Source organism: Anolis sagrei, chromosome 2, assembly GCF_037176765.1.
Source record: "Anolis sagrei isolate rAnoSag1 chromosome 2, rAnoSag1.mat, whole genome shotgun sequence".
Lineage (NCBI taxonomy): Eukaryota > Metazoa > Chordata > Lepidosauria > Squamata > Dactyloidae > Anolis > Anolis sagrei.
In genome coordinates, this window is record NC_090022.1 from 21,056,076 (window position 1) to 21,081,398 (window position 25,323).

Consider the following 25,323-nt stretch of genomic DNA (forward strand, 5'->3'; position numbering starts at 1 on the left):
TGCTTTGAACTGGATTATCTGAGTCCACACTGCCACATAATCCAGTTCAATGTGGATTTTATACAGCTGTGCGGAAGGGGCCCTAGTGGACCAAAGTTGATGTGGTGGGCATCACTTTGATTGCAGTGGGAAATCATCCAATATATGGCAGAATATCAGAACAGAAAGACTTAAAAGGAAAGGGTCAGGAGAAGGGAAGAGGGAGAAAGATGACTTTGGGGAAAATTATATTTTTGTATTCCAGCTCCTTGAATCCTAGAGCTGGCCAATGGATTCCGGAAGCTGTAACCAAAGACTGGATCTGCACTGCCATATAATACAACTTGAAATGTAATGAATGGCATTAAATGGGTCTACACTGACCATATAATGCAGTTCGAACAAAGTAATATATTCCTAAGCTCTGAATTTGATGTTCTTTAGAGGGAAGTTAAGGAAGGGTTAGTTAAGAGAGAGAGAGAGAGAGAGAGAGAGCAACATGGGAATACAAAGGTCCCTAACGGATAGATCCTGATTGGCAGCTGCTATCCCAGCTGCTCTCTGTGGAGCGAGGAGAATCTGGCAGGCCCCCATGTTTGGCACTGAGCCGTGGGCATCCCTCCATCTGCTGAGTTGGCCCCGAACTGCCTCATTGTCTGGGCGGCCTGCCATTCAATCGGTGACTGGCGTCTGGCACTGTGTATCCCGTGCATGGAAGCGCTTGGGTATCAGCTGAGATCTGGGCATCCTTCCCTGTGTGGTTCCGCTTTGCCCTCTTCCATTGCCTACTTTCTTCTCCCCTCGCGCTCTACATAGCTGACCAACTTAGAAGCCATTCACATCCATCCTCACTTCTCTGTGGGGCTAATTATGCTAGAAGAAAAAGTCTGTGCATGAGTCTATTGCAGTGCCATAAGAATACAGGATGTATGACCATTTAAACAGTGAAAGTATCTCTTCATCTAATGACCCTAAGACCTGGTGTTATGAGAAAAAGAGAAGAAGAAAATCTTAACAGCTTTTCCTTCACAATTCACATTCTTTCCACACCTTTGCCACTGAATTGCGGAACAAATTACTCTCTAGATGTTGGTAATCTTCAGCTCCCATCATCCCCAATCGACATGCCTAGGGATGGGCTGATGAGACATGCAATTCCAGAAACATCTGGTGGATGTTTCTGGGACTCACTGCTCACATTTTTTTTCAGGAAATTTTGTGTATGCAGGTCAGTGGAGTGATTGCATATGAGAAGATGCAAAGAAAACCAAGGTGTTTAAAAGCTATGTGGAAAAGGGAACTTCATCGACTGTAGCTTTTCACACCATTGCCATAACAACACCAGCCAATGCCTCTGCAATGCCAGAAATACAGCTTAATGGTGTAATATTAGAAAATGTTGACCATTTCCACTACTTTGACAGCCACCTCTCCACAAAAGTCAACATTAACAATGAAGTACAACACCGCCTGATCTCTGCGAGTGCAGTATTTTTCTGAAAGGAACAGAGACTGTTTAATGATCAGCATATCCATAGGAATACCAAGGTGCTTTTTAATAAAGCTATTGTCCTCTCAACCCTACTATATGCCTGCGAAACATGGACTGTCTACACTCAACTCCTGTAACAATTGCATCAGCGTTGCCTCCGAAAAATCCTACAAATCTCTTGGGAAGACAGGTGGACAAATGTCAGCATTCTGGAAGAAGCAAAGACCACCAGCATTGAAGCGATGCTCCTTTGCCATCAACTCCACTAGACTGAATGCCACATTGTCCGAATGCCTGATCACTGTCTCCCAAAGCAGTTACTCTACTCCCAACTCAAGAATGGAAAATGGAATGTTGGAGGACAGGAAAAGAGATTTAAAGACAGTCTTAAGGCCAACCTTAAAAACTGTGGTATAGACACCGAGAACTAGGAAGCCCTGGCCCTTGGGCACTCTAGCTGGAGGTCAGCTGTGACCAGCAGTGCTGTGGAATTTGAAGAGGCATGAATGGAAGGTGAAAGGGAGAAATGTACCAAGAGGAAGGCACATCAAGCCAACCCGACCTGGACCGCCTTCTACCTGAAACCAATGTCCTCACTATGGAAGAATATGCAGGTCAAGGATAGGACTCCACAGTAACTTATGTATCCATCGCCAAGACAGTACACTTGGAAGGCCATCATACTCAGACAATGAGGGATTGCCTAAGTAACTAAGTATAACAACAACAATAATAACAACCACAATAAAAACCCAAAATAATAATTCCGACATAAGAACTCATGATCTGGCACTTGGCTACCCTTACAGTAGACCATTACATAGGAGATGAGCTGAATGAAAGCTAGAGGATAAGATTAAATATGTGAAAAAGAAGTTGGGGGATGGAGAGAGATGAAGGGTAGGATCCCTGAGTCCTTCGCTTTCTTTGTATTCTCCCTTATTAATTCTGTCTCTCGAAAGTCAGCTGGGGCAATCAATCCCAGTGGACCAGAGCCAGTCTTGGCTCAGTTAATCAATGAGTTCCTGTAATTAGTGACTTTAATTAAAGCGGCCCAAATGAGACCAGGAAGGGGGGGGGCAGTATTGAATTCATGAAAATGGGAGTGAACTAGATACAGTTATTAAACAAGGGGGTTGTCCTTTTCAGGGTGTTTGTTTTTGTCCTTAGCTAAAGCAAGTGGAAGTGTCCTCCACTACTGCCTTGGGTGTTCGAATATCTGCCAGGCTGTTCCAACAAGCATAGACATAAGAAGAATGTTGCATCTGTGGTCAGGGTGCTTTACAACCACCTTTAATCCAAAAATGGATGTAAACAAGCTCCCTAAAATATCTAGATTTAGATGCATACCCAAACTATCCCAATTTGGCAAAAACCATATGCCTGGTAGCAGAAGTCCAATTTGCTACATCAGGAGTGGATATTTATTTATTTATTTATTTGCTATACTTGTATACTGCTGTTTCTCAGCCTAGCCGGCGACTCAACGCGGTTTACAACAAAATACAACAATCAACAGTATACAATTTAAAACCATAAAAGCATGATACACAATATTCGCACATCAATAACAATCCAATGCATCTCCTGACTAAAATCGTGATCCAGTTTCGTCATCCATATTACCAATCCTTTAATCATTACATTCATTGCACCGAATTAACCAAATGCCTGTTCGAACATCCAGGTTTTTAATCTTCTACGGAACACCATCAGCGAGGGGGCTGATCTTACCTCCATGGGAAGGGTGTTCCATAGCCGAGGGGCCACCACAGAAAAGGCCCTGTCTCTCGTCCCCGCCAGCCGCACCTGTGAAGCAGGCGGGATAGAGAGCAGGGCCTCCCCAGAAGATCTTAGGGTCCTGGTGGGCTGATAGGCCGAGATACGTTAGGTAGGTTGGGCCAGAACCATTTAGGGCTTTAAAGGCCAACGCCAGCACTTTGAATTGAGCCCGGTAACAAATCGGCAGCCAGTGGAGCTGGTGCAGCAGAGGAGTTGTATGCTCCCTGTGCTCTGCTCCTGTTAGTATCATGGCCGCCGAACGTTGGACTAATTGGAGCTTCCGGGCCGTCTTCAAAGGCAACCCCACGTAGGCAACCCCGCTCCTGTTAGTATCATGGCCGCCGAACGTTGGACTAATTGGAGCTTCCGGGCCGTCTTCAAAGGCAACCCCACGTAGGCAACCCCGCTCCTGTTAGTATCATGGCCGCCGAACGTTGGACTAATTGGAGCTTCCGGGCCGTCTTCAAAGGCAACCCCACGGATAGGCGGCACATTTCTGCCAATTGTTTTTGCGGCCTTTGCCATACTCTGCTACTCAATCTATTGTGATTTCAGTAATAAAGGTCTCTCGTGCATTTGAACAATTTGGTAAATGCTGCAAACAAGGTTTATATACTTTGTTGATTTTAAGGAGAAGGAATCACTCTACTTATGGGGAGGCATAATGCTTATAGAACCATACACCATTGGGTTGTTGTCGGTTTTTTAGGCTGTACGGTCATATTCTAGAAGCATTCCCTCCTGATGTTTTATCTGCATCTATGGCAGGCATCCTCAAAAGTTGGGAAGATTGTTGGAAACCAGGAAAATTGGGTTTATATATCTGTGGAATGTCCAGGGTGGGAGAAAGAATTCTTGTCTGATGGAGCTAGGTGTGTATATGTATTGTCAAAGGCTTTCATGGCCAGAATCACTGGGTTGTTGTAGGTTTTTTGGGCTATATGTCCATGTTCTAGGAGTATTCTTTCCTGACATTTTGCCTGCATCTATGGCCGGCATCCTCAGAGATTGTAAGGTCTGACTGCACAACCTCTGAGGATGCCAGCCATAGATGCAGGCGAAATATTAGGAGAAAATACTTCTATACCATGGCCATACAGCCAGAAAAACCTTCAACAACCTGGTTGTGAATGTTTCAGTTGGCCACCTTGATCAACAAGGCAGTAACAAGCCACACCTAAGAACTATCAGGCCATCGAATGCTAATCAAGGTGACCAGCTGAAACATTCACACCTACTTCCAACAGACAAGAGTTCTTTCTCTCACCCTGGACTTTCCACAGATATATAAACCCAATTTTCCTAGTTTCCAACAGACCTCATAATCTCTGAGGATGCCTGCCATAGATGCAGGTGAAACGTCAGAAGAGAATGCTTCCAGAACATGGCCACACAGCCCCAAAAACCTTCAACAACCCAGTGATTCCAGCCATGAAAGCCTTCAACAATACACCACATACCATGTTTACACTTACTTTTTTAAAGGAGGAGATGTTGCTACTCTGACAAATTTAGTGGCAGGACAGGGATCCAGCACAGTGTTGTGGTTTGAGTATTGGAGTAGGACTATGGAGACCAGGGTCCAAACCCCTGCTTAGCCATGAAACTCATGTGACACTCTCTCAGCCTCAGAGGAAGACAAGAGCAAACCTCTTCTGAATACATCTTGCTAAGAAACCCCTATGATTGATTCCCCTTAGAGTCGTCAAAAGTTGGAGGCACACAACAACAAGGAAAGTACTATGAATCTAGACCAGGCATGGGCTAACTTCAGCCCTCCAGGTGTTTTGGACTTCAACTCCCACAATTCCTAGCAGCCTACTGGCTGCTAGGAATTGTGGGAGTTGAAGTCCAAAACACCTGGAGGGATGAATTTTGCCCATGCCTGTTCTAGACCCACATTGTGTTCTAGGTGCATCATTTACCACTAATACAACATAGCCGATTAAATTAGAGTAGGTGCTTGGTATTCAGTGAGGTTTGTAAGTCGGATGTTCATAATTGCCTATATAAGGGTTTCAGAATGGCATAACCAGACTCATGCCCTTTTAATGCAACAAATGTGATGACAGGTCAGATTATTCTTACTGATCTTTCTCTTTCTACTTCCAGGAGAATCCGAAGGGAAGGGTGTCACTCGATCCCGTAGCATCAACAGCTCCCTGTGCCAAGCTGGACGACGCAGGAGCATCCGAATCTCCAAGGAGCCACGCAGACACACCATTTCCAATGCCATGGAATACGATATGGTAAGGGGGTCATGAACTCTTATAATGGGCAGAATGAAACAGTTGCCTATTGTGGAGCAGTATAGTCAGTCCCTTACCTATTGCTCTTGTGTTTTTCTAGGATTATTTTGTTATTTTGAAATGTGTATATGTTATTAAAGGGTTTTATGGTGTTTGAACTGCTTTTGTTTATAGAGTTTTAAGCTGGCCATAAAACTATATAGGAAAGGTAAATGTTTCACCTTGACATTAAGTCCAGTTGAGTCCAAGTCTGGGGATTGGTGCTCATCTCCATTTCTAAGCCGAAGAGTCAGTGTTGTCAGTAGACACCTCCAAGGTCATGTGGCCTGCATGAATGCATGGAGCATTACCTTCCCATCAAAGCAGTACCTATTGATCTACTCACATTTGCATGTTTTCAAACTGCTAGGTAGGCAGAAGCGCATCCCATCCCGTGGATTCGAACTGCCAACCTTCCGATCAGCAAGTTCTGCAGCTTAGCCCCTTGAGAAAACTCTATATACTGACCATATATTGCACTTTGAACAGCAGTGCACTGTGTTATATGGTTCCAAGCTGACCAGTACAAACTGCATTATAATGTTAATTGTAGAATAGGCCATACTGTAAATATTTTTAATTGTTTTGGGAGCCAGTTTGGGCCCCACTTTGTGAGAAAAGTTGTATACAAATGCAACAAATAAAGGGTGTAGCCCTCTGTGGATTGGCAGGATTATGTATGTCCTCTCAAATTAGTCTATTCCCCTGAAGTAAGGCAGACCAAGGAGCCCCCGGTGGCGCAGTAGGTTAAAGCACTGAGCTGCTGAGCTTGTTGACTGAAAGGTCACAGGTTTGAATCCGGGGAGCGGCGTGAGCTTCTGCTGTCAGCCCCAGCTTCTACCAACCTAGCAGTTCGAAAACAAGCAAATGCGAGTAGATCAATAGATACTGCTCCAGCTGGAAGGTAACAGCACTCCATGCAGTCATGCTGGCCACATGACCTTGGAGGTGTCTACAGACAATGCCAGCTCTTCGGCTTAGAAATGGAGATGAGCATCACACCCGAGTCAGACACGACTGGACTTCATGTCAGGGGAAAACCTTTTACCTTTACCTAAGGCAGACCATCCATCTCTGATGAATACTGCCCCGTTGTCAGTATTCAATGGGCAGTTCAGGTAGCTTCATTATATAGGATGGAGAAGGAAGCACTGTGTTGTCCTTTGCCTTAGGCCAGTTAAGCAGATATTGTTGTTCCACACCTTTATCATTTAGAAATAATAATGAATATATTGTCAGTCCTTCATGTTCACTGGGCACAGGACCCTTGCAACAATGAAAATCTATAAATAAAATAATGCTATTTTTCTAAACCAGTGGTTCCCAACCTTTTTTTTATCAGGGACCAGTCTCCCAAAATTAGTACCAAAATTTTATGAATCACTTTTTGGTCAACTTTAGATTTGGTTTCGTTATTTGGAGTGTTGATTAAAAAAACTGCATTGGATAGACCACATCAGCTGTACTTTCTGATACAGAATATATGCCATCCAGTAGTTGCCATCTCCTCGCTCACAGAAAACCATATTTAACAATCTAGAGCTGATGTGGTCTAGCCAATGCAAACTTTTTGAACCAGCACCCCAAATAACCCCAGGAACAGGTTTAAAAATGTGTGTCTTGAAGACCTTATTTTAGGTCTTGCAGCCCACAAGTGGGCTGCAGTGAACAGGTTGGGAACCACTGTTCTGAACTGATCGAACACTTCTCTGGGAATGTCTAAATCCTTCAGTTTGAAACTATAGTTAAGATGACCATAGCGTTGCACTTGTAACTTACTCATTTTTAGAGATATTTTAATCAAATCCACAACAGTCAAACCTACAAATGTGGAGTTCGAACTGTATTATTTTTTGACCATAGGTTTATCCATGAAGTGCAGATTATGGGTTAATTAATTTAAATCCACCACCTCAGAGTATAATTGCTCCTGGAAGCTGCTCTATTCAATAGTGTATGAGACTGCCAATGAATACCAGGAGCTGCAGGCTATATTTCAAAGGAAGGAACTGGCAAAGCCACCTTCGAGCATTCCTTGCTTAAGAAAACTATAAAATTCATGACATCACCATAAGTCGACAGGAAAATTGAAGACACATGAACACACTACAAACTAAGTTGGTTTTGATTGTGGCCCTGAATTTTAATCTTAAAGAACCTAGGAGAGATGTTCTCTTGGAAAGAATAGTGTTATAGGGTTGCTGTGAGTTTTCCGGGCTATATGGCCATGTTCCAAAAGCACACTCTCCTGACGTTTTGCCCACATCTATGGCAAGCATCCTCAGAGGTTGTGAGTATATTTCTAGAACTGATCTTAGTTAGTGTTTTTCATCCATGTACTAACCAAGGCAGACCCTGCTTAGCTTCCAAAATCAGACGGGATCCGCTGTCTTTGGGGTATATGGGCCAAGGAAATAAGAATACTTGGTCAAAAATTATCTAGTGTATTGTCAAAGGCTTTCATGGCTGGAATCACTGGGTTGCTGTAGGTTTTTTGGACTGTATGGCCATGTTCCAGAAGCATTCTCTCCTGACATTTCACCTGCATCTAGGGCAGGCATCCTCAGAGGTTGTGAGGTCTGTTGGAAACTAGGAAAATTGGGTTTATATATCTGTGGAATGTCCAGGGTGGTAGAAAGAACTCTTGTCTGTTGGAGCTAGGTGTGAATGTTTCAAAACTGGACACGTTTCTGTGTGAACGAACTGGCGTCTTTTCCTGAATAGAAAAACTGCAAGCTTTAGCTTTTCGTTTATAGAAAGGAACAAACCATCTTCCATGAGTTGCCATTTCTCTGTTGCATTGTTCACACAAGTTGACCAGCCGCGAGAGCAATGCTTTTTGTTTAGCTGTTACCGTTGTTCATTGTTCTTGTGCAATATCTCATCAGAACTGAATCTGAGATGAGGAATGTCTAGTCCTGTAGGCAGAGTGAACCTCTTGCCTTAGGCAACAGATTTGTGGCCTCCTGAAACAGCAGCAAATAGTTATGGGGTTTGCTCTGTTTAACTGGCAGGGAGTCATATAGAGATTTTTATAGCTCCTCCCTCCCAAGAAACAAAATAATCCAAATTGGTTTTAAGTACTATATAACTTTGGTATTTGTGAGTAGGAAGAGATGCGGAAAACTCTTGATTTCATTACCCAAATGCTTCCTTAAATTCCATCTGCTTTCTCATGCCATTCTGTGTTCACTACTGGTTGTGAAAATTAATTAGCATTTCATACAAGTGTTTTGATTAATCTGTGCTTGTTTATACCTTCTAACAAACTCGAAAGGGGCAATTCCATTTTATCTTCCACTGTCCCACTTTCTCAACTGCTTTTAAAATGTCCCAGTTTCTCTTTCCTTCTCCCCTTTCCCCGCTTGGTTCTCAACTTACTTCACTTGCTGCAAATTGAATCTTGTTCTTCCCTGCAGATGACGGCAAAGCAAAGTTCTGTAACTTGTGAATTCCCTTTCCTCCTCATATTTATTTATTTATTTATTGCTTTTTTTCTCATGATTGAAACCCTTTTCCAACTTGACTTGAACTCTGATCTTGCCTGGCAACATTTCTCCTTATTTTCATATTGGAGGGCCAGAATTCTCCATTGATGAAAGCACATTTGAATATTTGAGGACTCACTAAATTTATATAGCCACACATTCTGTATGCCTGTATGCCCGTGTGTTTCTATATGTGTGCGATTACACTTACCTGGGCATTTGCCATTCCTCCAGTATGATTCTGTGGTCAGCTTCCAGCTGACATTGACCATAGAATAGCACTGGAAGACTTAGAGAAGTAATCTCTCAATAAACATAATTGGTTTATTTATTTTATTTACACTTTTTCCATTTTTTCAGGGGTCTTGCCTCGCTAACCCCATCAAACGTGGAGGGATGACTGTATAAACATTTTGCCTGTTCACATTTTGGAAATGCATATAGAGTTTTGTGCAGATTTCATTTCTCCACATTGTGTCATGAGCCTTGCAAATGTTTGAAACTCTTAAAGTAGTGGTTCCCAACTTTTGGACCCCTAGGTATTTTGGATTTCAACTCCCAGAAATCCCAGCCAGCTTACAAGCTGTTAGGAACTGTGGAAGCCGAAGTCCAAAACACCTGGAGGCCCAAAGGTTGGGAACCAGTGCCCTAAAGTAAGCTGCTCCTCTCTTGCACATGGGGTTGCCCTTGAAGACTGTTCGGAAACTCCAACTAGTCCAGCGTGCGGCAGCCAGATTGCTCACCGGAGCGACATACAGGGAGCATACCACCCCCCTGTTGTGCCAGCTCCACTGGCTGCCGGTTCAATTCCGAGCACAATTCAAGGTGCTGGTCTTAACCTACAAAACCCTATATGGTTCTGGTCCAGTGTATCTGTCCGAACGTATCTCCCTCTACGTCCCACCTCGGAGTTTGAGATCATCTGGGGAGGCCCTGCTCTCGACCCCACCACTCTCACAAGTGAGGCTGGTGGGGACGAGAAGCAGAGCCTTCTCAGTGGTGGCCCCCCACCTGTGGAATTCACTCCCGGGGGAAATCAGAACAGCACCAACCCTCCTCTCCTTCAGGAGGAGGGTGAAGACATAGCTGTGGAACCAGGCCTTTGGGCAACCAGGCAATTAGACAATGACAACCAAATAAGACAATCAGATGTGTAAGATCGGCAGGATTGTCGAAATGGAACCAAAACAGATCTTTGAGTTAATTGTACACTGATGGGTAGGAGGAAGATCCAGGTTTGTATTGTTTTTACTGATTTTATCATTTTACTGATTTTATTGGATAATGTTGAATTGTGGGAATTTGTACTGTTATATTTTTATTTTATTTTTTTGTGATGATTGTTTGTGTAGCAGGCGTCTAAGTGCGCCTTGCAGCTGTAAGCCGCCCTGGGTCCCCTTCGGGGTGAGAAGGGCGGGGTACAAGAACCCCAAATAAATAAATAAATAAATAAATTGCACATGACTTTTGTCTCCAGTGTCACTCCCAAAAGTACAGTGTTCCCTCGCTAATTCACAGTTCACTTATTGCGGAGTCACTGTTTTATGGGGAACAGCGAGGGAATACTGTATAGCTGCTCCCTGTTCCTTCCTGGAGAGAAAGGGGCCTCCGAGGCAGGGAGTAGTGGAGGAGGTGAGGAGGAGGAGACCATCGCCAAAGAGGGTCTTGGTGGCGTCCTCCTCCTCGTCCCTCCGCTGCTCCCTGCTTCTTCCTCGCCAGGCTGGGCGTGCCTGGTGAGGAAGGGGCGTCCAAGGCGGGGAGCATCAGAGGTGGCGAGGAGGAGGCTGTCACAAAGTAGGGACACTCCACTCAAGTGGGTGGAGCATCCCTACTTCGCGGATTTTCACTTATCGCGGGTGATTCTGGAAAGGAACACCCACGATAAGCGAGGGAACATTGTATTTCCAAACTTCGTATATGTAGGTTGTATGTAATCTTCTGCATCATGCACAAAATGTCTTATTCTACATGTGTTGGCTAAAATCAGAGACTAAATACAGTTCCACTCAAGTCAGATCTGTCAGTAATGGGGATCTAGCCAAATAATCAAAGATGGCCTTAGGACAAACGGTACATTGTGTGGAAGTGAGTACTGCAATCCCAGCAAGGTTTTGTGAGGACATGTGTGCATTTTAACAGACCGCCCTCTTGGAAATTATTATTGAACTGGACCCACCCTTTCCCCTCTCCGTTACTTTCTTTCCTCAGTAGTCCTCTGACTTCACCAACTGCTCACCACCACCACCACCAATCCCAGGGATCCCAGAGTAAAGTTTAGATAGAAAAAAACAGATGGGAGCAAATAGGGTGAACAAGAGCAAGGAGGAAGAATCAGCAGAGCATAGGGTTTGTGTGTTGTAGTAGGCTTCAGGGAGACCAGGACTCAAATTTCTGCTTATCTATGGAAAAGCATGCTGTCTCAGCCTCAGAGGAGGGCTATTGCAAACCTCCACTGAATCAGTTTTGCCAAGAAAACCATAGGATAGGGTCAGTCCAGGGATGCGATCATAAGCACGGTTCTGAACCCCACCAACGATAGAATTAGTCCAAACTTCCCACACAGAACCCCCATGATCAACAGAAAATACTGTGTTTTCCAATGGTCTTTGGTGACCCTTCTGATACCCTGTCGCAACCCCCCCCCCCCCAGGGGTCCCGACCCCCAGATTGAGAAATGCTTTTCTAGGTAGTGCCATTTTGCCAGGTTGTCTTTTGATCTGCCCACTCCACTTCTGTTCAGGGACTTCCAAGTTGCCCATTCTTGTTTTAAATTGACTTGGAGGCACACAACAACAATAATACAAAGCAAGGAATATTAAATGGGGGATTCTAATCTGTTTTAATGTTTACATGATCTGCTTTTTAAAAAAAAAACATACTTAACATGTTTGTCATTTTCATCATTCTGGTCAGAGTTGAAACAATAGGATAAAAGGAGTGGGTGGGAGGAAGAGCAGGCTGGTTGACGGAAAGGATGCAAACATTCGAAATACACGCTCTTTTTCTGGCACCCAAAGGCATTAATCCCATGGCAAAGCAGCTCACTTGGTGCACCCCACCCTGTTCCCCAAATTCATTCAGCCAGCCTGAAAGGCCGGGATTACGGCTCCCATTGTCCACGGCCACTGAGGCTTGTAACACACATCCCAGGATGCACTGGGAAGTGCTGAGTTCAGCAAAATGGAGTCAAATGGGAAGGGAGGGAGTTGATTCCTGACATTCCTAGTTCACCCAAAGGCTGGTCATCAGGGGAGGGGTCTTTGGCAAAAGAAGGGGGTCAGCAGGGAGAGAAAACCGAGGAAAGAGTTTGTGGAGAGGGTTACGGACAAAGCAGGCAGCACAAAGAGGACCATGAACGCGGAAGACAAGTGGAAAAAGAAAGAGTGCAGAAGGGTAGTGGTGGAAGGAAAATGAGAAGATCCTGAAGAACCAACTGAGAAGAAGCAGAAAGAGCAAGAAAACAGTTGGAGGAGGAGACAGTGGAAGGGAGAAGCTGCTCCAAAGAAGGGATAGGGGACGATGGGTTGGAGGGCAACTTGGGATGAGATTTGAGAGGACTGCAAGGGAAGCAGGCAGGGAACAGAAAGATGCAATGAAGCAGGAGACCAGCTCTTAAAGCATCTGAAGAAGAATTTGGAATAGGTAGAAGGAGAAGTGGGGAGGGCTTTCAAGGAATCAATGTGAAGTTTTTTGTGAGGCCCAAGACACAAGTGCAGATGCATTCTCTGAAAGTGTGGTACACTTGCACGAGAGCAACGATGGATCAGTGAAAGTATTTGTTGCCCAAGCAGGCTAGCTGCTTCAAAGGCATTACCCTCCTCAGGTTGGGGTGATATCAAGGGGTATCCTTGCCTTGCTGGCATGCCAGGCTGGCCCTCACCCCTGCTACTCTGGGCACTGCTGCCTCCTTGCCATCCCAACGCCGGGATGGTGGTCCAAAGAGGCTACACCATCCTCATCGTCCCGCTGGGCACGGCCCTCAGCAGTCTGGAGGCACTGCAGTTCTTCTTATGGGTGAGTGATGGCAGGGCAAGGCATTCTTTGGTTGGGTTGTTGTAGGTTTTTCGTGCTATATGGCTATGCTCTAGAAACATTCTCTCCTGACATTTCGTCTGCATCTATGGCAGGCATCCTCAGAAGTGTGAGGTCATGCTTCTAGGATGCTTGTAGAACATGGCCATATAGCCTGAAAAACCTGCAACAACCCAGTGATTCCAGCCATGGAAGCCTTCGACAATAAGTTCTTTGGTTGCAGGCCCCCTCCCAGGCTACCACTTGTATAGTTGTCCCTTCACATTTGAGGTTTTGACTTTTGCAGATTTAATTAATCATATTCTGTCTATATCTAGGTCCTCCATTGTTAGTCTATATCAGGCATGGGCAAACTTTGGCCCTCCAGGTGTTTTGGACTTCAACTAACAGCCAGTAGGAATTGTGGGAGTTAATGCCCATAACACCTGTCGGGCCAAAGTTTGCCCATGCTTTGTCCATGCGGTCATTTTGCTCCAGCCATGCTGGCGGACTTAGCGATTTCTAGGTATTGAGCAGCTCTCTAGGAATCTTTGGCTTCTCCTGTGTGATTTCAGTGGGAGTTGCCCACACAGTCATGCTGGAAAACCTAGAAATCCTTAGAGAGGTGTTCTCTCACATAAATAGTGTTTTCCTTTTGTTGTTTATGCCTTCAGTGTTTTCCTTATTCATGATTTTTCACTTTCATAGGGGTCCTATGCCTCTAACCCCAGTTAATGTGAAGGCTTGACTATAATTGCATTATTGTGCTGGTTTTTCTAGAGACCATATGCATTAAAATTAAGTAGTCTGTTGGTTTATGGGAGCCCCTAGTGGTGCACTGGGTTAAATCACTGAGCCATAACTTGCTGACCAAAAGGCCAGTGGTTCGCATACAGTGAGCAGGGTGAGCTCCCGCTGTTAATCCCAGCTTTTGCCAACCTAGCAGTTCAAAAACATGCACATGTGTGTAGATCAATAGGTACCACTTATTTGGGAAGGTAAAGGCATTCCATGCAGACATGCCGGCCACATGACCTTGGAGGTGTCTACAGACAACACTGGGTCTTTGGCTTAGAAATAGAGATGAGCACCACCTTCCAAAGTCAGCCATGACTAGACTTAATGTCAGGGGACACCTTTATCTTTACTACTGTATCAGTTTATGGAGCAATTTCTGTGTGTAGCCCAAATCTCTTGTCCTTAGTGCTCTGTCCTCACTTGGCATATGTATGCACGCCTGCCTTCAAGTTAACTATCAATGTATGGTGACCCCATTAATTAAATAAAATTCCCTTAGGCAAGAAATATGCAGAAGTGGTTTTACCAATCCTTTTCTCTAAAGTGTATTTTTCTTTCATCCAAGTACTAACCAGTGCTGATCCTGTTTAACTTCCATTACCAAATGGGATAAGGTGCCACACCTTTTTTCTTGTTGTGCTTTTTTTTGTTGTGCTTATCTCTAATATGTTTTGATTTGGCAGGGGTTGGACTAAATGGCCCATGTGGTCTCTTCCAACTTTATGATTCTACAATTCTATGCATTTGATTTATAAAACTCCTGTAAATCCAACCACACTTTGCTGTCCAAAATCCTGCTTCCATCAAGAGCTTCTGTTCCTTCTCTCTTCTTTCCCTTCCTTCAAAACTCCCCTTAAAATGTGTCTTTTTGTTTTCTTGTAAAACATTTGGATTAAACTACATTGTTATCCAAACGTTACAATGCTAGAAAGTGTTTCCTTGATTTTTCAAAGCAATTTCTGGTCATACCTTTTCTTTATCTTTTTTTCACTCCCACCTCTCCACCTTCTGTGTTTTATGTCCATTCATGTTAATACTATAATATTAGCTGCCCTGAGCCCCTTCTGGGAGATGGTGGCAGGATAATAATAATAATAATAATAATAATAACATGGATTGTCTACTTTGCAATCCCAGGTGACAGCAGGATTGAAGAGAAACAACCGGAAAAGCTAACACAATATGAGAATTTAAAGATTGAACTGCAAAGACTGTGACACAAGCCAGTAAAGGTGGTCCCAGTGGTGATCGGCACACTGGGTGCAGTGCCTAAAAACCTTGGCCTGCACTTAAATACAATCGGCGCTGACAAGATTACTATCTGCCAGCTGCAAAAGGCCACCTTACTGGGATCTGCACGCATTATTCGCCGATATATCACACAGTCCTAGACACTTGGGAAGTGTCCAATGTGTGATCCAATACAACAGCCAGCAGAATGTCTGCTGTGGACTCATCTTGTGGTGTTTCTAATAATAATAATAATAATAATAATAATAATAATAATAATAATAATAATCTATATCCCAGCAATACACATATTATACAATTTGTGAAGTGAGTAATTTCTCAATATGAGCCTTTTACAGATGTCTGGGGCCGTGGTGGTGCCACGAATTAAACTGCTGAGCTGCAGAACTTGATGACCGATAGGTCAGTGGTTCAAATCCACAGAGTGGGTTCAACTCCCATTATTAGCCCCAGCTTCTGCCAACCTAGTAGTTCAAAAACATGCAAAATGTGAGTAGATCAATAAGTACTGCTCTGGCGGGAAGGTAACAGCTCTCCTTTCAGTCATGCTGATCACATGACCTAGGAGGTTTCTACAGACAATGCCAACTCCTTGGCTTAGTGATGAAGATGAGCACCAGCCCCCAGAGTCAGACTCTAGGCTTAATGTCAAGGAAAACCTTTACCTTTACAGGTGTCTAATACAAGCCCTTTTAAGGTTTCTTTTAAAGGTGTCCAACACAATCCTTTTAAAGGTGTTCCAGTCCTTGAAGTGACTGGAATGACCTTGAAGGAGCTGGGGGTAGTGACGGCCGACAGGGAGCTCTGGCGTGGACTGGTCCATGAGGTCACGAAGAGTCGGACACGACTGAACGAATGAACAACAACAACAACTGTCATGAAGGCCAGTTCATTACACAACAGTCCAGTGCCAAGCTCCCTCCACTATATAAAGCAAAACTTATGGTGAAAAATCCTATTTCTCTCCCTTCTCTGTTTTGCAGCTGAAACGAATGCAAGAGCTGGAGAGGGAGCGGGACGCCTTGTTGCACGGCTTGGAAATGGTGGATCGGGTGCGGGACTGGTTTCAGCACCATCTGCTGGAGGCTCAGAGGCGCCAGAAGCACATGGGAGCAGAGGCAGTAAGTAACAGCACTTCAATATTTAGCACACAATGCACTGACAGGGTGCTATCACACTGTATTGTTACAGCAGTATGATTCCACTTGAAACCTCATGGCAACATGGTTTGGAATTCTGATATATGTAGTTCAGGGAAAGGTATTTATCACTCTCAGCTAGACCACTCTTGCTGCTCTCCAACCTACAAAACACAGCAGTCCACAGGATGGGTTGTTATAGGTTTTTTTCAGGTTATATGGTCATGTTCTAGAGGCATTCTCTCCTGATGTTTCGCCCACATCTATGGCAAGCATCCTCAGAGGTAGTGAAGTCACCTCTGAGGATGCAGGCGAAACGCCAGGAGAGAATGCCTCTAGAACATGGCCACATAGCCTGAAAAAACCTACAACAACCCAGTGATTCCAGCCATGAAAGCCTTCGACAATACAGTCCACAGGATGTTGCCATGGCAATTAAAGTGGAATAATAGCACCATAATAGTGTAATATAATAGGACTTTTTGGCACCATCTACATTGTATTGTCAAAGGCTTTCATGTCCGGAATCACTGGGTTGTTGTAGGTTTTTTGGGCTGTATGGCCATGTTCTGGAAGCATTCTCTTCTGACATTTCACCTGCATCTGTGGCAAGCATCCTCACAACCTTAGAGGATGCTTGCCACAGATGCAGGTGAAATGTCAGGAGAGAATGCTTCTAGAACATGGCCATACAGCCCAAAAAACCTACAACAACCCAGCCATCTACAATACCATATAATACAGTTTGAAACTGCATTATGTGGTCATTGTAGACCAGACCTAGGCAAACTTCAGCCTTCCGGGTGTTTTGGACTTCAACTCCCACAATTCCAAACAGTCGGTTGAAGCCCAAAACACCTGGAAGGATGAAGTTTGCCCAAGCCTACCCTTTATCATTTTATCAAAAAGGATGGCACCATTTATTCTTTTGTGGTATGCATGCAGGAGCCAGACTTTTATAGATACCAAGGATCTACACACTCAGCTATGCAACTAAGTGCATATAATGTTCCATATAGTGTAAATATCCTAAGAGGATTAAGTTGAAAAGTCATTTTTTTAAAAAATAACTTCCCTTTGGGGATTGCAATATGTGGAATGCAACCGGATCTCAAGTGCTGACCTTTGCATGTGTGTTTGTTCCTTTGTCTGCCATGTCTGCAGAACTATTTCTCCGACCCGTACTCCACCCAGAGTTGCCTCCTGCTGGCCAGGATCCAGGAAGTGAACCTGTGCTTGAAAAACCTGCTCACTTCTCCTGGAAAGGTTAGGAGGGCTAAAGGGAAAGGGGTCCAAGGTTGCACTACTCTGAGGCAAACTGGTGACCGAAGAGGAAAGGATATTTTTCTGAGTGCAAGTCCACCTTTGTGGACTTCATACAGATAGGCAGCCGTGGTGCATCTCAGCTTCAGCCACCAGTCCTGTTCAAATTACAACACACCCATGATTCCATAATATGGAGCCATGGTAGTCAAAATGCTATCAAACTGCATTAATTCTACTGGGTAGATTCACCCTCAGCCTTAAAGAGATGCAGTGTCAACTGCCCTCTGAGTAAATCTTAGAATCATAGGTAAAGGGAAAGGTTTTCCCCTGGCATTAAGTCCAGTCATGTCCAAGTCTGGAGGTTCATGCTCATCTCCATTTCTAAGCTGAAGAGCCAGCATTTTCTGTAGACACCTCCAAGGTCATGTGGCCAGCATGCCTGCATGGAGCGCTGTTACCTTCCTGCCGGAGAGGAACCTATTGATCTACTCACATTTGCATTTTTTCAAACTGCTAGGTTGGCAGAAAGTTGGGGCTAACAGTGGGGGCTCATGCTGCTCCCCAGATTTGAGCCTGCAAACTTTTGATTAGCAAGTTCAGCAGCTCAGAGGTTTAACCCACTGCACCACCGGGTGCTCATAGAATCATAGAATCCTTGTGTAGGAAGTGATTCATGCAGTTCATATATTTTGTCCTCTTTTCCAGCCTGATGCTCCATCCAGTGGCTTGGGGGTTTATCCACCAGGAAAAAAGGAATTTCACCAGCAAGCAGTCACTGTCCTCAAGGAACAAAATCACCTGCTTATCAAGGTAATAAGAGACAGAAGGTGTTACATATATATATATACAGACAAACACAGAGAGGTTTTTAAACAATGTCTTTGTTAAACATAAAATACAAAATATTTTTGTAAGACCACAGATAATATATAGGAACAAACTACATAATAAAGTCACAAGCACAAAAAGTAAGACTACACACTAGAAACCAAAACAAGGAGCCATGGTGGCACAATGGGTTAAACCTTTGTGCTGGCTGAACTGCTGACCAAAAAGTCAGTGGTTGGAATCCGTGAGACAGGGTACGCTCCCATCTGTCAGTTCCAGCATCTCATGCGGGGACATGAGAGAAGTCTCCCAAAGGGTGGTAAAACATCTGGGCGTCTCCTGAGCAATATCCTTGCAGATGGCCAATTCTCTCACACCAGAAGTGACTTGCAGTTCATCAAGTCGCTTCTGACATGACTAAAAAACGAAACACAAACTAGAAACTAAAAGACAAAAATAGGGGAAAGATAAAACATGGCTTCCAAATTATCAGTTGATGGTGATTGATCCCATTTTACTATTTTTTATTATTATTATTATTATTATTATTATTATTTTACTCCATTTTTCTCTTAGCGGACACTCAGAAGGCCATGCAATTACAATCATACAAAATTAAGTATTAAAATGGTATTAAACTTATAGAAGCATTCTACTATATCAGTAAAATACAAGGGTGCATTTACATTGCACAACGGATGCAGTTTGACACCAATTTAATTGCCATGGCTCAGAGCTATGGAATCCTGGGATTTGTAGTGTGGTGAGGCACTCTTTGGAAGAGAAACAACAGACCTTGTGGAACTACAACTCTCAGAATACTATTGCTTTGGGCCCTGGCAGTTAAAGTTGTGTTAAACTGCATTCATTCTACATGTAGATGCTCCCTGGGTTTCCAGCAAGTTTCACTCTCCTTGTGTGTATGTAAGGTCACAGAGGGCTTTCTCTGTGTGTTGTGGGAATTGCTCCTAAGTGGGAGGCTGCGCATTATTAAAGCTGTGCTAAGTGTACATCCCAGCACACACTTCATTCACCCTAAAAGTATCAGCATCCCTTTTCCTCTCAGCAATAATAATGTGTTGGCAAAGGCTTTGATGGCAGGAATTATTGGGGTGCTGTGAGTTTTCCAAGCTGTAGGGCCATGTTGCAGAAGCATTATCTCCTAAGGTTTCACACACATCTATGGCAGGCAACCTCTGAGTATGAGGTCTGTTGGAAACTTGGCAAATGAGGTTTAAAAACACTAAAATCAGGGCAGTAAATAAAGAGGAACACTAAAAAAAACAGGGGAATTACTGACATGAAATAATCAGGACCAGCTAACACCTCCCAACAAAGGATCTGCCAGGCAGGAAGCAGCCAGGCTTTGAAGCTGCAAGGCCATTCAGAGCTAATCAAGGTGACATTCACACTTACCTCAAGCAGACAAGAGTTCTTTCTCCCACCCTGGACAAAGTCGGCGGTTTGAATCCAGGGAGTGGGGTGAGCTTCTGTCTGTCAGTTCCAGCTTCCCATGCAGGGACATGAGAGAAGCCTCCCACAGGATGGTAAAACACCTGGGTGTCCCCTGGGCAATATTTTTGCAGACAACCAATTCTCTCACACCAGAAGCAACTTGCAGTTTCTCAAGTCGCTCCTGGCTTTGAAAAAAAAAGGCATTGAACTACATTATATGTCTACATTGACCAAATAATGCAGTCTCAAACCTCATTACATAGCCATATAGATGGGGCCCTTGTTGAGGTGGATGCAGCCTTTTAAAATCTTTTCTTTGATATCGGTTGCTATCAATAAAAGGGAAAAAAATGAAATCACAAGCAAAATTAAATACATCTTCCAACCAGATAACCCTCCTTCCTGACAATCCTAAAAACGTATTTGGAAATTTGCTTTGAAAAAAAATAATTAGCTACATTTTCAATGTTCACAAAAGTAGCACTAATTATAGTAACAATTGTTTCAAAGGAACTATCATCCACTGGCAGGAAGCAGCCAGGCTTTGAAGCTGCAAGGCCATTCAATGCTAATCAAGGTGGCTAATTGCAACATTCACAGACAATATTTCTTTCTCCCACCCTGGACATTATTCCACAGATATATAAACCTTACTTGCTTAGTTTCCAACAGACCTCACAACCTCTGAGGATGCGTGCCATAGATATGAGTGAAACATCAAGAGACAATGCTTTTGGGAAATGACCTGGAAAACTCATAGCAACCCAGAAAAATGATTTTGTTTTTCCGTGTCAGGAGCGACTTGAGAAACTGCAAGTCACTTCTGGTGTGAGAGAATTGGCCGTCTGCAAGGACGTTGCCCAGGGGATGCCCGGATGATTCGATGTTTTTATCATCCTTTTGGGAGGCTTCTCTCATGTCCCCGCATGAGGAGCTGGAGCTGATAGAGGGAGCTCATCCGCCTCTCCCCGGATTCGAACCTGTGACCTGTCGGTCTTCAGTCCTGCCGGCACAAGGCTTTAACCCACTGTGCCACCGGGGGCTCCAGAAAAATGATGATTTTGTCCTAATTCTTGGTGTCTGCTTGGCTAACAGGAAGTCTCTGAGAAAAGCGACCGCATTGCCCAGCTGGAGCAAGAGAAAGCAGCCCTTTACAAGCAACTGAAGGAGAGCCGGGGCTACCGACTACCAAGCCATAAGGAGTCCACCTTTATCTGACCCACTGGGTCCCTGCTCGTAAACTGTGAACAGGGTGAAATCACCTGCTTTTGTATCCACATTGCCTGTGACATCTCCTCCTCCTCTGAGCCCAAGGCAAAGGACACATCTTTCTGGGAAACCTTTCTGGCCTGCAAAATTCATGGCATTTTCTCACCTCATTGCAGTTGTCTCTAGCAACAATTGCTCCTCTGCACAGTAGCCAATTTCTTCAATGACACCTATCAGGAAAGTGTGACTGTAGACTTAACTCGTGTCTCTCTACCCACTATGTTTGCATAGTTGCAATTTCAGCCTGGCAGATATTGCAGACAGGGATCGTGGTTAGTGTGGAAACCTGGGAACAAAGGACCAATGCAAGTCATGGAAATGAGCAGATAGAGAAGACTTGGCTTGCAAAAGAAAGCCACACTATTTGGAACAATGGAGGGTGGGAATGGTGTTGTTTGCTGACTTCCCCAACATGGACCAACACGTTTTTATTTCAGGTGCAAGTCTGCAGTTTTTTTTCCTTCTTAATTTAGGTTTCTGTGCTAAAATGGATGATTTCACATTCTGTAATAAGACATCATGCAGGATTCCAAGATCCTCCCCCCCCCCCCCCCTTGTGATATCTCCTTCAAATACTGTTACCCCTCCACATTTGTGGGTTTGACTTCTGCAGATGTGCAGATGTGATTATTTCCAGATTTGGTTAAAGTGTTATCTCTGGGAAACTCTAGATCAGTGGTTCTCAACCTGGGGTCCCCAGATGTTTTTGGCCTACAACTCCCAGAAATCCCAGCCAGTTTACCAGCTGTTAGGATTTCTGGGACTTGAAGGCCAAAAACATCTGGGGACCCCAGGTTGAGAACCACTGCTCTAGATCCTCCGATGCAACTTTCACAGAAATTGATCTCATGGGGAAACATGGTTTCTTAGGGCCCACTCACGTAGTATCCCAGGAGCTCCCCATTCAAAATGGAGGGTGGCTAGATGACATCAGCTGAAAACAATTGTGACAAAGCCAAAAACCACAAGATAAAAAAAGTGAGGGAATATCCCAGTTCTGGGTAGAAGATTCAGATCTTCAAATCTCTGTATGTCCCGACACTCAGAAAATATGGGATATTTTTATATTGGTTTGTTCCTGGGTTAATAAATGTCAGTCCCTCATTACTTCCGCTGTAAAAACATGAGGAAAGTTGATTACATGGCAAAAACTTTGATAAATAGAGTTTTTTCATATTAGAAATGATTTAAGAAACTGCAAGTCGCTTCTAGTGTGAGAATTGTCTATCTGCAAGGATGTTGCCAGGGGATGCCCGGATGTTTTGATGTTTTACCATTTTTGTGGGAGGCTTCTCTCATGTCCCTGCATGGGGAGCTGGAGCTGACAGAGGGAGGTCATCCGCACTCTCCCCAAGACAAACCTCCGACCTGTCAGTCTTCAGTCCTGCCGGCACAAGGGTTTAATCCATCGCGCCACCGGGGGCTCCGATAAATAGGTGGATGGTGATGTTTCTCTTGCCAGTTTTTGCCCTGTAATCAACTTTCACTAGGTTTTTATGATAGAACTAATGATGAACTGCCATTTATAAGCCAGGAACAAAGTTTATATGAACAATGAGCATATTCACATCAGCACATTAAAATAATTTTCAGCCACCAGAATTTCTAGTGGACGTCCCACAGCAGACATCTTGCGGACTTCTAAATCTTGGAACAAAGCAGCAAGTCCTGGGCCGGGACCAACAGGTCTGTGTGCGGACCTGCTCTGAGGTCCCAAGGTTTTTTTTAAACCTGCGATTTGGTGCAGTCTGGAAGAGAGAGCAGATCTCCAGGAATCTCTAGATCCTCCAGTCCAATTCTCTGATTGGCTTCTGACAGAAATTAGCCATAAAGTTCTGCTGGAGAACATAGCGGTTTTTAGAGAGACATTCTCTGAAGTTACAAAAGAAGTATTTTTAAAATACTTTTCTGGAAGTCCTGTGCCCCTAATGCTAGTGTATATGGAGCATGGAGTGTATATTCACATTCCCTTGTGTGTTGTCTTCCATATTCCCAGGTATGTCATATTCTGTTTTCACATGAACCCCCATTGGACCTTATATCAAGACTTAGGTATGGGAATTCTCTTCTAGGCTGCTACAGTGTGTGACCTTGCCTAAAAATGTTGTGTAGCTTTTGTTGTGGTATGGCTTCAGATCATGTCTGACTTACGGCAACTCGAAGGTGAACCTATCACAAGGTTTTCTTGACAAGATTAGTTCAGAGGAGGCTTGCCTTTGCCTTCCTCTGGAGCTGAGAGTGTATGACTTACCCAAGGCCACCTAGGGAGTTTCCATGGCCAAACAGGGATTCAAATCTTGTCTTCCAGAGTCCTAATACAAACCTCAAACCACTATTCATAGAATCATAGAGTTGGAAGAGACTTCATGGGCCATCCAGTCGAACCCCATTTTGCCAAGAAGCAGGAAAATCACATTCAAAGCACTCCCAGCAGATGGCCATCCAGCCTCTGTTTAAAAGCCTCTAAAGAAGGAGCCTCCATTACACTCCAGGGCAGAAAGTTCAATTGCTGAATAGCTCTCACAGTCAGGAAGTTCTTCCTCATGTTCAGGTGGAATCTCCTTTCCTGTAGTTTGAAGCCATTGCGTCCTAGTCTCCAGGGCAGCAGAAAACAACCCTGCTCCCTCCTCCCTATGACTTCCCCTCACATATTTATACATGGTCCTCATAATGTTTCCTTTCAGTCTTCTCTTCTTCAGGCTAAACATGTGCAGCTCTTTAAGTTGCTCCTCATAGGGCTTGTTCTCCAGACCCTTGATCACTTTAGTCACCCTCCTCTGGACACATTCCAGCTTGTCAACATTTCCCTTAAATTACGGCGTCTAGAATTGGACACAGTATGATTCCAGGTGTGGTCTGACCAAGGCACAACTGTAGCATGACTTCCCTGTATCTAGACACTACTTTCCTATTATGCCGGTCAAAATCCCATTGGCTTTTTTTGCTGCCGCATGACATTATTGGCTCCTGTTCACGAGGACTCCAAGATCTTTGTCACACGTACTACTGTTGAGCCAGGTGTTCCCCATTCTCTATCTTTGCATTTTATTTTTTCTGCCTAAGTGGAGTAACTTGCATTTTTGCTGTTGAGCTTCATTTTGTTGGTTTTGGTCCATTTCTTTAATCTGTGGTGTTAGCATTACTTTGCAATCATTAGTATTACTTTACATCTGAAAATCACGCCACTCCTTCTGCACGTTACGTCAGTGAGCTAGCTCCTTGTTCTTTTATTCAGGAAACATCACCCGAGAAGGTGTCTCATGACTGAGCAAAAATGCGAAACCTTGTCCTCATGCTCGGTCGCTTATGGAAGCCCTGCATTCCCCATTTTTTAAAATATCTAGGACATTATGTCCATTCCAAAGACTCATTAGATTAACGTTGCATGCACACCCATGAACCCTAACAATGTCATGCCTCTTCTAATTTGATTTGATGCCATCCTGCTGTTTTTCCTCTCTTTGATCTTCTCTTTGAAGTGATGGCTTCCGTATTAATCAGGCCGTTCCTGTCGTATTATTTTGAGGATCCCCAACTGATGGAAAAGCTATATCCATGACGATGGGAAAATGGAATGGCGCAACTCCTTTGCATTTGTGGCTCCAATTTGAAGACCAAAACCTGAAGTCCATTTCCATGCTACTTTGAGAGTTCCAGCTAAAATGATTAATAAGCATGCCAGAGAACTAAGACAAAAATGGTTGACTCCCTATGTGATCAGGGACATCCATGATATTTGCGTGCCTGAGGCGAGGGACAAGGCAGTGCTTACTTCTGCTTCATGGACAGAACTTGGGCAAAGAGGTCAATTTAGAGCAGACATGGGCAAAGTTTGGCCTTCCAGATGTTTTGGGCTTCAACTCCCACAATTCCTAACAGCCTACTGGCTGATAGGAATTGTAGAAGTTGAAGTCCAAAACACCTGGAGGGCCAAAGTTTGCCCATGCCTGGTTTAGAGGATGGAAGGCAGAGGTGTGGCTTGCACAGCACTATCTTCAAAATGATGGGAGTTGCCAGCAGGATCTAGAGCAGTGCTTCTCAACCTGTGGGTCCCCAGGTGTTTTGGCCTACATCTCCCAGATATTCCAGCCAGTTCACCAGCTGTTAGGATTTCTGGGAGTTGAAGGCCAAAACATCTGGGGACCCACGGATTAAGAACCACTGATCTAGAGGGATAGCTGGGCTACCCATGTTGCTCCTTGGATATCTGCTGCCTGAGCCAGTTGCTTCATAAAATCATAGAAGTGGATGAGACTCCAAAGGTCATCTAGTCCAAC

General features: G+C 44.2%; 1 protein-coding gene across 2 annotated transcripts in view; it reads left to right on the forward strand.

Moving 5' to 3' along the window:
- Positions 1-21,489, forward strand: part of SAPCD1 (suppressor APC domain containing 1) — a 34,785-nt gene extending 13,296 nt beyond the window's left edge. The window contains exons 2-6 of one of the 2 annotated variants that reach the window (XM_060759413.2): positions 5,366-5,502; positions 16,073-16,210; positions 17,393-17,494; positions 18,200-18,304; positions 20,873-21,489. In XM_060759413.2, the coding sequence (XP_060615396.2) occupies positions 5,366-5,502; positions 16,073-16,210; positions 17,393-17,494; positions 18,200-18,304; positions 20,873-20,995 (605 nt within the window). In that variant the 3' untranslated portion in view covers positions 20,996-21,489. The remainder of the gene's footprint in view (positions 1-5,365; positions 5,503-16,072; positions 16,211-17,392; positions 17,495-18,199; positions 18,305-20,872) is intronic. The other variant, XM_060759414.2, reaches the window with a different exon arrangement.
- Positions 21,490-25,323: the final 3,834 nt, after the last annotated feature.